At 40.1% G+C, this 14,621-nt stretch overlaps 1 protein-coding gene across 1 annotated transcript in view; it reads left to right on the forward strand.

Annotated features, from left to right (window-relative positions):
- The first annotated feature begins 11,122 nt into the window (after positions 1–11,122).
- Positions 11,123–14,621, forward strand: part of cntnap2b (contactin associated protein 2b) — a 96,026-nt gene continuing 92,527 nt past the window's right edge. Inside the window, exon 1 of the mRNA XM_022678712.2 lies at positions 11,123–11,588. Within this exon, the coding sequence (XP_022534433.2) occupies positions 11,501–11,588 (88 nt within the window). The 5' untranslated portion in view covers positions 11,123–11,500. The remainder of the gene's footprint in view (positions 11,589–14,621) is intronic.

The following is a 14,621-nucleotide window of genomic DNA, read 5'->3' on the forward strand; positions in this document are numbered from 1 at the left end:
GAGAAAAATGTTTTGAGAAAAAAAGCTATTTGCATTTTGTGGATTGCATTCACAATTTTCCATGGTATAGTGTTTGCTTTTCAATTTGGCACAAATTCCTCTCCATGGGTTTGACCAATTTACCTCCCAAATTTTGAGATCAAACCTATGAGTTGAACGTGAATTATTTAATGTTCTGTTCTAATATACTGTAAGTCAGTATTTAGTGTTGTCTGTCTGTTTATTTGTTTGTTTGCTTGACAAAACATTAAATATATTGACAAATAGTTACATTTTCACGAAGTTAACTTATAAGATTTGAGATTACCCTTGGTTGATTGGTTGGTTGGACCTAACTGATCTAATATGTTTATGTCACACTTCAATGTTTGCTGATTTGATTATGTTTGCTGGCTTGACAAAACCATTGACACAAATTGCCCATATTCCTTGGTTGGATCCATCTGATCTAATGCTTTTTTGTGCTTTTTTAAATATATTTTTAGCAGATAACACTTACACACTCTGCAAACGGAAGCTGGAATTTGTTATTATAAAACATGGCTTTGCGATTTTTATAAGCCTGTAACAAAACTCAGATTATTTGTTGAACAATATGACACTGCGCACTGTTATCCCCAGAAACTGTGGCAGTATGAACGTTGCTGCAGGCAGGAGAGCTGGATCGATGTATTTAACACTGAACACAGGCTTTCCATTTAGGGTTTTTAGCTGAGCTGACTCTCAGAATTACTGGGTCCATTGAGCCGCTACTCTACTGTCTCAGTACTGAGAACTGATGGATTTTATATGCAATAGTTTATGTCATGGTAGCTAAATACTGTATTTTTTGGGCTATAATACACATTTAAAACCCTTTAATTTTCCCAAAAATCAACAGTGCCTCTTATAATCCGGTGTTCCTTATAGGTTTTGAATTCCACCAGTCCACCAGGTATTAAGGAGCAGTAAAGCCACTCTACTGATGTACAGCATTCTAAGGGTGAATTTGACTCACTGGTGTCACTAAATAATTTAATACTTTTAATATCTAACCACCTTCAGACAGCCTGTACCTGTTTTAGTTGAGTTTTTTTTGTATTTTTATTTATCTCATTGTATGTTTTACCTTTTAGCCCTTTTATTTTATTCATTTTATTCATTTCATACTTTTATTTATTGTATTACTGGTTTTACTTTTGGCCTAATTTATTTCTTTCTTTTATTATTTATACTTTGTAACTTATTATTATTATGATTATTTATTTTAGTTACATCGTTTGCTTCTTTATAATTGTGGTGTTAGTCTTTTATTTCTTCAATTGGATTTATATTTTATCATTTCAATTATTTATCTTTTCATTTTTATTTATCCTTTTATTCTGAATTATTTTATTTCTTCTTAATTAAATCTTATATTGTTTGCTTGTTTTTATAATTTAATTTTTTTTTTTTTTAATGCTCGGCTGCATTGAAAATGAGGGTTAGTCTCAATGCATTTACTGACTAAAGGTTTATTGATTGATTGAATGATTGATTGATTGATTGATTGAGAACTATAGTGTACTATACAAATAGAATACACATTTTGTGTCCATTTTATCTGAGGGAGTCACTGAGATGTGAGTGAGGCAGCTAGGCAGTCCATAGCTCTTACGCTGATGTCCTAAATGTGTCAGTGCAGACGCTGGGATGCTAGGGTTTGTAATTCTCTGTCTCTGAGTGCTGATGAGACCCTAACTGTCTAATTATCTCCTCCCTTATTACACCAGCTCAGCAGATGCTCCTTCATTGGGACCAGAGGGCACCAAGTTCACTCTCAATGTGTTGCAGTCTGAATTAAATAAAAGCAGTAAAACAGTAGGTTGGATTTGCAACCCACCCACCTAGCAACCACCTAACAATACCATAACAACCACTTAGGAACACCATATTGACTGCCAAGCAATACCAATACCATTTGGTATCGTTATAGCAAAAACCTAGATTAGCATAGCAACCACCTACTGTAGGATCTCTATACCAACACTACAGCAACCCATGATGGCTAATACCGACCATAAATAGAACCATAGCTACCACCTTGCAACATTACAGCACCCATCTAGCAACTGTTTGGCAACACCATGCCAACCACCTGAAAAATCAAAGTACCCACCTTACAAAATCTTTGCAGACCAATGTACATCAGGGCCTCCGTCCAGCAACCACTTGACAATATCATAGGAACATCATACAACCACTATCATAGGATAGCACGACAACCACTGCAAACAGAACCATAGCTACCACCTTGCAACATTACAGCACCCTATTTGACACCTACAGCAACTGATTGGCAACACCAAACCGACCACATGGGATATCATAGTAACCACCTAGCAAAGCCTTTGCAACTAGATGCACATCAGTACCTGAGTCTAGCAAACACTTGTCAATATCGCATATAGATGCATCTTGGGATATCATAGCAAGCATCTAAAAAACCATAACAACCTCTTTGCTACACCATAGCAACTGTCAAGCAATACCACCACAATAATGTAGTCATTATTTGGTAACAAAGAAAAAAACCTAGAATAGCATAGCAACCACCTACTGTAGCATCTCCATACCAACACTACAGCAACCCATGATGGCTAATACCGACCATAATTAGAACCATAGCTACCACCTTGCAACATTACAGCACCCATCTAGCAACTGTTTGGCAACACCATGCCAACCACCTGAAAAATCAAAGTACCCACCTTACAAAATCTTTGCAGACCAATGTACATCAGGGCCTATGTCCAGCAACCACTTGACAATATCATAGGAACCACTTAGCAGCACCATAACAAGCACCAAACAAAACCATAACAACCGCTTAGCAACACCATATCAACTGCCAAGCAATACCAATACCACACCAATGTAGCCACCATTTGGTATCACCATAGCAAAAATATAGAATAGCATAGCAACCACCTACTGTAGCATCTCCATATCAACTCTATAGCAACCCGGGATAGCATTACAACCACTGTAAACAGAACCATAGCTACCACCTTACAGCAACATTACAGCATCCTATTTGACACCTATGATTGGCAACACCATACTGACCACCTGGAATATCATAGTAACCACCTAGCAAAACCTTTGCAACCATATGCACATCAGCACCTGAGTCTAGCAACCACTTGTCAATATCATAGATGCATCTTGCGATATCATAGCAAGCACCTAACAAAACCAAAACAACCTCTTTGCTACACCATAGCAACTGCCAAGCAATACCATCACAATAACATAGCCAGCATTTGATAACAAAGAATAAAACCTAGGGTAGCATAGCAACCACCTACTGTAGCATCTCCATATCAACACTGTAGTGACCTAGGATAGCATGACAACCACTGTAAACAGAACCATAACAACCACCTAGGCATAGTAACCACTTGTCAATATCATAAAAATGTACTGGGATAGCATAGCAACCACTTAGCAGCACCAAAGCAAGCACCGAACAAGTATTATACCTAACACCTAGCAACACTATGGCACTCATCTAGCAACTATTTGGCAACACCATACCAACCACCAGGAATTTCAGTTACCACCTAACAAAACGTTTGTGACAGAATGCACATATGCATATGAGCACCTATGTCTAGCAACCCTTCTGCAATTTCATAGAAACATCCAGAGAAAGCATAGCAACCACTTAACAACATCATAGCAACTGCCAAGCACCTACTACCACAACAATGTAGCCAATATTTGGTAACAAAGAAAAACTTGGATAGCATAGCAACCACCTAATGTAGCATCTCCATATCAACACTGTACATACCTAGGATAACATGACAAACACCATAAACAGAACCATAGCTGCCACATTGCAGAACCATACCAACCACCTTGAATATCATATTAACCACCTAACAAAACCTTTGAGACTGAGTACACATCAGCATCTACATCTAGCAACCACTTGTCAATATCATACAGTAAAAACCTCCTGGAATAGCATAGCGACCTCTGAGCAACACCATGTCAACCACCTAGTAAAATCAAAGCAAACACTGAGGAAAAGAAATATCCTACAGATGGCATAGATTGTGTATGCATGTGATGCATGCAAACAGTTCTACAATATCTTCATGTTCCACAACATGTGTTCAACCATTCCACAGAAAAGAAAAAAATAATATTTATTTTAGTTTTACTCTAAATAAATAAAGCAGCATCTAAAGTAACTGGGCCACAAAATCCCACCTACAATATATAGATAAAATAAATGAAAAACTCAATAAATGTATTTCATAACAACTTTAAAAATCATATTTAAAAATCATATTTTTATCAAAAACCTCAATGTTTCATTGCATGTTACCTTGATTCATTTCTATTGTAAATCATAGTCCAGTTTGTCTAGTTTGTGAAGTGTGTCTAGTCAAATTAAAGCCTGATGTTTCTCCCTGACCATGACCCCTCCTCTGCTTCATCTACTGTAACTGAATTAGTCTTGGCTGAGAAGTTGAGGACAGATGATCAATACTGTGACGGAGGTAAACGGCACGTGTCAGCGGCTGTGTCTGCAGATACACATTATCTGGTTATGATCCAGCAGATGCATGGAAAATTGTCCAGCTGTGATAGGCTGGCAGTGTGGATATTGACTCTGTGCTTACAGCTGCAGGTCCCCATCATTTATTGCACTCACTGAAAAAAGAACTCTTAACAGAAGTTTACGTGTGACATTTATTGGGGAAAGTTGTACTGTAATTCAAAGACGGCTCTAGTTTACACCCTTTAAGAGCCTCATCTAGTATCCTGGATCCTAGATGAGATATATGTGGTTGGGTACGGAGGTATACAGGTTCTGCATGGCATCCTGCAACACATTTATCTACAGATGTTACAGCTGGGCCTGTAGATCCTGCAAAACACTTGTGGTACCAAGAAAGTCCTTGGAGACTCTTGCTGTGTATGTGTAAGCATTGTCCTGCTGAGAAAGTCCAGTTGACACCCCTGCTCTTAGACGCAACAAAGACGTCTCTGAGCTGTAGGACTACTAGGGGTGATCGACTGTTGTATTTAACGACTCTCCAGATCATCACATCAGCAGCTCAGTCAGTGTTTCGTGTTTCACAACAAAGGCAGGACTGAAAGGCTCAATACTCACTCAAACCCAACTGTTGTCAGATCCCAAACAGAACCTGGATTTGTTGCTAAAGACATTATGGTTCCAGTCCATAGCAGTCCAGGTTCTTGTTCATAACACCAAATTCGTTGACGGATGGCCTAGATCAGGGGTATTTAATTAGAATTCAGTACGGTCCAGTTGGAGAAAATTTCATCAGTCCAAGGTCCGGACAGTCGCCAGTGTTAACTTGTGTTATGATTCACGGTTATAACCTGTATATATACTGTATATGAACCGTGAGGTTGTTTGAACTATGATGAAATATATATATATATATATGTATATTATAATAATAACAAAATGCCTCTCTGGCCAGATTTTTTGTACATTCCTTCCCTGCCTCTCTCTGTCGCGCTCAGCGTGCCTTTAGTTTCCGCCGTTCTTGTTTTTTCCGCCAGTTCTCGGGCGCAATTTTCCGGCCGCGTCCCAATTCACTAGCTGGGGCAACGGTCTGCACAGATCTGATTGGCAGAGGGGAGCACTGGATGTTTTAGCAGGGTTCACCGGAGGATAAAAAAAGAACAGCGTCTGGTTCATACACAGCACTGACCTACAACTCTACACATTTTGCTGGTGGCAAATAAACTGCTTGCTCTTTCAGACGACATGCCCCAAATCGGCAAAAGAAAGGCGGAGAAAGTGATTGGGAGCGATGCCGCGTCGCAGTGTGAACAAGAATAGTTCCGCTACTTTATATGAACACTGTCAAAATTAAATCCTTCTCTGTAGGTTATCGGTTTGGGTCCGCATTGGACAACGTCCAAGTGACCCCTGGCCTAGATGGTAGACAATTTGTCAAAAGGATCATATCGCTTCTTTTTCAGTTCAATAATGAGTCTAAACCACTGTTTAAACCACTCTTTTATCATATCTGTCTTGCTTCTGTTCCTTTAACCTGCACTTTAAACTCAAAGAAGGCAGTCTGAGACACTTGGTGTGGAAGAGGGGGATGATTCTGTCAAAACAATAGATTAGTATGGCTTTACTTTTGCATTTACATTTACATTTAGGGTATTTAGCAGACACCCTAATCCAGAGCAACGTTGTTTACTTCAAAATATCCATGGCTAGTTTGTAGAGATTAGGATCAAACGAGATACACAACAAAGCTTAAGATACATTTAAAAACTCTTTGAAAAGATGAGTCTTCAGTCGGTGTTTGACGACCGTGAGTGACTCTGGAAGCTGTTCTTACACCCAATGAAAGTTCATTACACCACTGTGGTCCTCTAGTACAAAAAAGAGTCGGGATGTTTGTTGTTTTCTGTTGGTTTTGAGGGATGGTGGTTCGAGCCGAGCCGTACTGGAAACTCTAAGAGATCTTGGTACAGATCTGGCTTTGACCATCAGTGTCATCAAGTAGGAAGGAGCTGTTCCGTTTTTTGGCTTTGTAGACCAGAGTAAGGGTTTTGAACAGGAAGCCAGTGGAGGGAAAGCAGCAAAGGAGTTGCATGACTGAACTTCGGAAGATTGAAGACTGAGGAGTCGTGCTGCCGCCTCATTCTAAACTAGTTGCAGGGTTTTTGGTGGCTTGCAGTGGAAGAACAGCCAGTAGAGAACTGCAGTAGTCAAGTCTTGAAAGTGGTTTCCTGAGAGAGAAACGGTCAAATTCTTTGGATGTTATATAGGAGAAATCTGCATGAAAACTGGTCATCCATTACTACCTCAAGGCTTCCTGCTTCTACCAATGGAGTGACCAGTAAGTTATTGAAAGAGATGAAGAGATTGTGTTATGAAGACCTGTTGTTCCTGGGATGAACAGAAGGTTCATTCTTGCAGGGCAGGTATTGGAACATCTAGTCATTCATCATTTCTTCTAAACAATGCAGCGAATGCTTTCCTTAATGATGGGGGCTTTATACTATCCTAGCCTACAAATAAGGCTAGCACTCATATTTGCCCTGCTTTAAGCCAGGCCCCCATTGCTAAACACATTATCCAATTCCACTAACCGTCTCTAAAAGCTCTTTTGAAGCTACTCTGGTGGCTTTATTTAGAGACATCTAATGTAATATTGCGTGTTCAGGCATGCAACCTGCTGTCTGCACACTTTCCCTTAATATAATTAACCCAAGACTGCTTATCTGGTGACAGATAAACAAGTCCGGCAGCTGAAATGCAGTATTTAATGTACAAATAAAGTATTTGTACAAATACTTGGGGAAAGCTCTTCTACTGAATGCATTCATTTACTTTATCTTGCACCTATTGCTGACTCAGGTGTGCAAATGCACAGACACAGCTTGACAAGTGCCTGCAGTCTGTAGAGGAGTTCTGCCAAAAGAATAGGACTCTCTGAGGCCGATATACATTAGACTATTGACACATTTTGCTAATTTTTACAAGGTTAAGTTAAATAGCCATTTTGGTCTTTTCAGTCTGAGAAACATGTTAAAATTAGATTGTGTGGAATTGCTGGAATCTGACACTGAAGGACATTCAGAACAGCACGGCTGCCACAGGCCAAATCAGATTTTAAGGGTGTGCCTCCTCAAGCCTTATCCAATTAAGGCTTGAGGAGCACCTGGAGTTTCTTATGAGTCTTATGAAAGCAAAAAACAGCAAAATAAGCTGAAGTTTCTGAGGCCATCTGAGAAAGTTTGTAGCAATTCAGAACATTGATATTCAAAAAATACAACAGTACCCAAACCTAAGATCAATATATCAATAACTACTGACCAACTGCCCATTCTGACCACTGACTGCTAGCCAATCCCTTTATTTCTGCTGTAGGCTGAATGCATTTGGAAAATCAGTTAGAGCCACTGAACAAATATTAGCCTAAAATGTCCTGAAGAAGAAAGTCGTCAGTGGTGTACTAAGCAACATATGTAAAACAGGCAAGTAAAACAACAGCAGTAGGCTACAGAAACTTTGATTACTGTAAAGAAACACCAAAAAAAAATTTTTTAGCAACATCAACAAAAACTTCCAGAGGGCAGAAGTATAAAGGTATCACAAACATTCAGCTGGCCACTGTGGCCGGACTGGTCAAAAATGCTGATTTCCAGTTGCAGTTACAGTCCAGAAGTCCAGGAAACTGAAACACCCTCTTAAAACTCTCACACTATGTCTCTGACTCTATAAACATTTTGTGTTTCTCTCTTTGTGACTCCCTCTTCTGTCTTACTCTTTCTACAATTTTCTCTCAATGTTTTTTCTGATTCTAACTTCTTTTTGACTCTGTATCTTTGTCTCTATTTCATTCTGACTATGTATCTTTCTGTCTCATTACTTTCTCTCTGGCTCTCACTCATCTGACTCTATTTCTGACTCTCTTTTTCTCTAGCTCTTACTCGTTCTGACTATATTCTTCGTCCCCTGCTTTCCTCCTCTATCCCAATATTTCCCTTTTACTCATTCTTACTCTCCTTCTGACTTTCACTGACTTTTCTCTAGTTCTCACACATTTTGTCTCTTGTTCTGACTCTCTTTCTTTCTAGATCTTACTCATGCTAAACCTCATTCTCACTTTCTTTGACCATTAGTCACTCTTTCTTCTTCTCTCATCTGCTTTCCAGACTCTTTCTTCATAGAAACTTTTTTCTTTCTTTCTTTCTCTCTCTCTCTCTCTTTCTCTCTCTCTGTCTCTCTCTCTCTGACCCTTTCTGACCCCCTTTCTGATTCTAACTCTCAGTTCTCTATCGTTTATTTCTCTTTTTTGGCTTTCACACATTCTGGCTCTCTTTTTGTCTGATTCTCTCTCTACTCCTGACTCTCTCTCTCTCTCTCTCTCTCTCTCTCTCTTATGTCTGAGTCTTTATCTTTTTGAACCTTTCACTTACTGATTCTCCCTTTCTAATGCTTTTTGGACTTTTGGTCAGGCCCTTTTTTCCGACTCTCTTTATTTCAAACTCTGAATCTCATTCTGAATCTTCTTCTGACTCTTTTTCTCTCTATATATATATCCATGACTCTCTCTCTCATTCTGGCCACCCCTTTTCCTTACTCTTTCTTCCTGCATCTTTCTTCCTGATTCTGTCTTTCCTAAATACTTTTTTGTCCATCTTTCTGATACTTATTCTCTCTTTCTAAAGCTTTAAGACCCTTTTTGATTGACTTTTCTTTTGGTTTCTTTCTTTCTTCATATGACCCTGCAGATCTACCTACAAGGCTCATATTACCTGTAATATTATAGATCTCAGGTGTTCCTTTGTAAATAGAACCGCCTCTTATAACTGTGTAAACTCTAAACATTACAGCATCACCATCATCATTATTATCTCAGTATTAAACACTGGGCCCTGTAATCTGAGTGTATTTCTTTACATGGGAAAATTCTGTATGATCAGTGATCTGACAGAAGCCCAGCAGCGCTACTGGAGGACGCTGAAACAGTTGGATCAGCCTCACGTGACATATATAAACTCACATAATCATAAATTAATATATGAAACCCCCTATTTAGCAAGTGTGATTATTAATATGAAAAGTGTATATATAGAGTACCATTCAAAGGTTAGAAAATCAAAACCATACTCTGTGAAGAACCATTTAGGTGCTCTTATCTGGGTAACTCTAATGAGTGCCAGTTTCATCATAGCATTTTTGATGGTCTTTTTAACTGCACTTGAGCTTACTGAGCATAGTTCTTGAAATTTGACCTTCATATTTTTCTTTACTTAGTTGAGTTGTATGGATTAGAACATTCCTCAAATATTCACTATTCACTGTATACCTGTAACTCTACCTCTTCACTACTTTACTTTAACTGATGCTCTCAAACACTTTATTAAGAGACAAGAAATTCAAGTAATTAACTCTTGATGAGTTCAGCACAGCTGTTAACTGAAAGCCTGAATTCCAGGTGACTCTACCTCATAAAACTGACTGAGAAAATCCAGCCAAGATGTGCAAAGCTGTCGTCTAAGCTGTCATGGAAGCTCAATTACACAATCCCTGTTCATTTGAATTCTTAATATCAGTAATGCCTCCAACACTAGGAGGGTCAGGACAAACGTCAAACAGGTCAAACAGGTCACGCCCATGTCCACACCCATGGTGCTAGACAAAAAAGAGTGTAGTGTTGCCAACACAAAGAAATAAGCTGAAAGAACCTACACACTTCATGGGTAGAATTCTAAGGGCTCTGACATTTAAAGGCCAGATTGATTTGGATAGTTTTTTCCTCTTCATAAATAAAAACAGCTTTTTAAAAGGGATTTTATATATATATATATATATATATATATATATATATATATATATATATATATATATATATATATATATATATATATATATATTTGTTATTTGTTGATACTAAAGTTGTTTTAAAATCTTAAAGGCTAATTAAAACAAAATTGCAAAAACAAAAGAAACTTAGGGGCAAATACTTTTCCACTATATATATCTAAAAGCAGTGTGTAAGACTGGTGGAGGAGAACATGATGCCAAGATGGAAGAAAACTGTGATTAGAAACCAGGGTTATTCCACCAAATATTGATTTCTGAACTCTTAAAATGTTATAAATATGAACTTGATTTATTTGCATTATTTGAGGTCTGAAAGCTCTACATCTTTTTTTTTTGTTGGGGGGGGGGGGGTGTTGTCCGTAGTTTATTGAACAAAACATCAATGTTCATTTTACTCAAACATGTACCTATAAATAGCAAAATCAGAGGAACTGATTCAGAAACCAAAGTGGTCTCGTATTTTTTTTAAGAGCTGTACATATATATATATATATATATATATATATATATATATATATAAATATATATATATATATATATATATATATATTGCATCTACCTTATCTGTTCCTTTGTGCCTTTTTTTTCACCCCCCCCCCTCTCCACCTTCTCTTTTTTTCTTTGTCTCTCTCTCTCTCTCCCTCTCTCTCTCTTTCTCCACCCCTCCTCCTGCTCCTCCTCCTCCTCTTTCTCTTCCTCTTCCTCGTGTCCCCCATGTGTGCTGGGTGGGCTGTACCACTGCGCATGCGCCCGGGGAGGGGGAGGAGGTAGAGCGAGATCAGCAGCAGCAGCTCATTAACTTCAGCACCTGGACAGCGACGGTCGCACGGGCTGACGGCGGCTGAGGACGATGCGAACGGGGCGCGCGGAGGAGCGAGGCTCGCGCTTGGGATGCTGTGAGAGAGCATGCGCCTGGTCTCGCGCTGCGGGGATGACTGCTGCCTCCGCCTGAGATAACGGAGCAAAACAACATCATCAGCAGGAGCAGAACAGACGCAGCAGGGCTACAGCTGGCTTCCGTAGGACCCTCCGAGACTGGGGTTGGGGGTGGGATCAGGGGGTGATCACAACACACCCTCGCGCGCGCGCTCCTGGCGGTGCTTCTTTGTTTACACTGGAATAAAAGTGAAGATGGGCCGGGTTCCAGGGCTCGAGCTGATCTGGATGCTGGGGATGCTCAGCGCGTGCACGGCCAGCGTCAAGGCTCGTGCAGCTTCTCGTGAGTATCCATCCTGTGTGTTGTAGTGTGTGATTTGTTGAAGCAATGCTAGATATAGAGCTTCATTTAGCTCGTGGAGCTTTGGGGGGGTGGTGGTGGATTGGGGGGGTTATGGTTGAGTTTTGTAGGGGTCTATAGTTGGGTTTTGGTGGGCTATGGTTGTGTTGTGGGGGGCTATGGTTTGGTTTTGGGGGGCTATGGTTGGGTTGTGGCGGGCTATGGTTGTGTTGTGGGGGCTACGGTTAGATTGTAGGGGGCTATGGTTGGGTTGTGGGGGGCTATGGTTGAGTTTTGGGGGGCTATGGTTGGGTTTTGGTGGGCTATGGTTAGGTTGTAGGAGGCTGTAGTTGGGTTTTGGTGGGTTATGGTTGGGTTTTGGTGGGCTATGGTTGGGTTTTGGAGGGCTATGGTTGGGTTTTGCGGTTATGGTTGGGCTGTAAAGGTTATGGTTGGGTTTTGGTGGGCTATGGTTGGGTTTTAGGGGCTAGGGTTGGGTTGTGTGGGACTATGGTTCAGTTGTAGGGGGCTATAGTTGGGTTTTGGTGGGCAATAGTTGGTTTTGGTGAGCTATGGTTGGGTTGTAGGGGGCTGTGGTTGGGTTTTGGAGGGCTATGGTTGGGTTTTGCGGTTATGGTTGGGCTGTAAAGGTTATGGTTGGGTTTTGGTGGGCTATGGTTGGGTTGTAGGGGGCTAAAGTTGGGTTTTGGTGGGCTATGGTTGGGTTTTAGGGGCTAGGGTTGGGTTGTGTGGGACTATAGTTCAGTTGTAGGGGGCTATGGTTGGGTTTTGGTGGGCAATAGTTGGGTTTTGGTGAGCTATGGTTGGCTTGTAGGGGGCTGTGGTTGAGTTGTAGGGGGCTATGGTTGGGTTGTGGGGGGCTATAGTTGGGTTTTGGGGGCTATGATTGGGTTGCTTGGTCATGATTAGCCCAATTACAGAAAGTTCTTCAATCGTTCATTCTCGTTGGTGAAAGTCCTCCAGCTTAAGTGTTCTCCAAGTTGAGCAGAGGGTTGCTGGTTGCAGTTTGTTGTCTAACAAAGCTCCAGAGTCTTTGTCTTGATTTAATTTGTTAGAAATCATATAGAAAAATTCACGCAATGTAAGAAAATATTGCGAATTGCATAGTATTGCGATATTTTGATTGAATTTTCAGAAAACAGTATTAGGCCTTGATTGGGGGAGAAGTTCATAATCTCTGGTTTGTTTTCACACATATGAACTTTTTCCAAACTGTAGATGGATCAAATAGAAGAACCAGAATAGAAGAGTACTGTACCATACGCTTTTTTTTTGAGAACAAAAGAACCATGTTTAGTTTCCTAAAGAACCATTATTTTGTTACCACCCTTTCTACTCAATTATGGACTGTCCTCAGATTGCCTTTATAGATTGTTCTTCAGAAAGCCATTATATGAAGGTTCTCCAAAGTTTTGGACAGAGAATTATACTTGTTGGACCTTCTTGTACAAGAAATTGGTGCATAAAGAACCTATGTAAAAATTTTGTAAGGGACCCAAATCAATAAATGGTTTGTCATAGAACTGTCCATCAGGTCTAGAACGATTTAAGATCCTTTATTGGTAAGAGAACAGGAAATGTGTAAATATAAGGAAACTTTTAAACCTTTAAACCTTAAAAAAAGCAAATGCAATTTAAGGGTTCCTTCTTTAAAGCTTAGAACATACAGTATGCTGTGATTAGTTACCATCCTCACTCCAAATCAGTACCATTGCTTTAGCACACTATCACAGCAATGTCGGCCATTGACCTCATCATTAGAACATTGGCTAATAACCTTAACCTATATTAACATTGCTTTTTTTTTGCTGTAGCATTGTCTTTTATGCCAGGATTTACCAGTTTAAGGGTTCTGTCTAGAAATGAGTACACTGATTTTTAACTGAACTCAACTGTAACTTACCAGAGTTCAAAAGAGGACAAATTGTTTGTGCACATCTTGCTGGAGCATCTGTGACCAAGACAGCGAGTCTTTGTGATGCATCAAGAGCCACGGTATCCAGGGTAATGTCAGCATACCATCAAGAAGAACCAACCACATCCAACAGGATTAACTGTGGACGCTGTAAGAGGAAGCTGTCTGAAAGGGATGTTCGGGTGCTAACCCAGATTGTATCCAAAAAACATAAAACCACGGCTGATCAAATCACGGCAGAATTCAATGTGCACCTCAACTCTCCTGTTTCCACCAGAACTGTCCGTCACCACAATAAATTATTGTGGTCTAAAACCAGGTGTTTCAGTTTCATTGTCCAACCCCTGTACACTGATGGTTCTAAGTGTAAGAGTCTTCATTAGCACCTGGCTCGTTGGCCGCACATTGTAAAGGATTGAGAACGCAGGTCAATACGCCGCCTGAAGCAGTGGGTGATAAATAACGATGTAAGGTGGAGCCGTGGGAGCCCACGCTGACTCCAGCCCTGCTCTTGAGGAGGCATTAATAAATCATCGCCACGTGGGACGGATGCGTAGATGAACACGAATAGGAAAAGAGGGTGCTGTTGGTCCTCCAGCCACTTCAGAACCTGTCTGAGAGGACCTGAGGCTGACCGTAATCCAGGGGGAAATCAGGGACTCGCTAACAAGGGTTGGAGTACCTGTTTAAAATGCAGGTAGACCAGTTAGAACGGAATAAAGCAGATCAATGCCGTTGTAGATGTTCCTACAGATTGGGAACAAAGAGCAGCAACAACCTGAATACTAAGGCCAACAGCCTGTAATGGGTTGCATAAAACAAAAAATGGATCAAAGGAGACCTTGCATGTAGATTATGTATATTTTTCCGTGGTACGGACCCAACAAGACCACCACACACTGAACAAATGATGCGTAAAATTTCCTTAAAAAAACCTTTCGCAACTTTCTGCATTTGCTTTTTTTAAGTAAATTTAGTTTCATGTAAATTTAAGTAACTTCAGCTCGGTTTCAAGACTTAAATATTACACAGTGTAAATAAGTGAACTCAACTTCAGTCAATCCTTTCTTTTAGTAAACTTTACTTCATTTATTTTTACT

The sequence above is a fragment of the Astyanax mexicanus genome, chromosome 4 (genome assembly GCF_023375975.1).
Source record: "Astyanax mexicanus isolate ESR-SI-001 chromosome 4, AstMex3_surface, whole genome shotgun sequence".
NCBI classification, from domain to species: Eukaryota; Metazoa; Chordata; class Actinopteri; order Characiformes; family Acestrorhamphidae; genus Astyanax; species Astyanax mexicanus.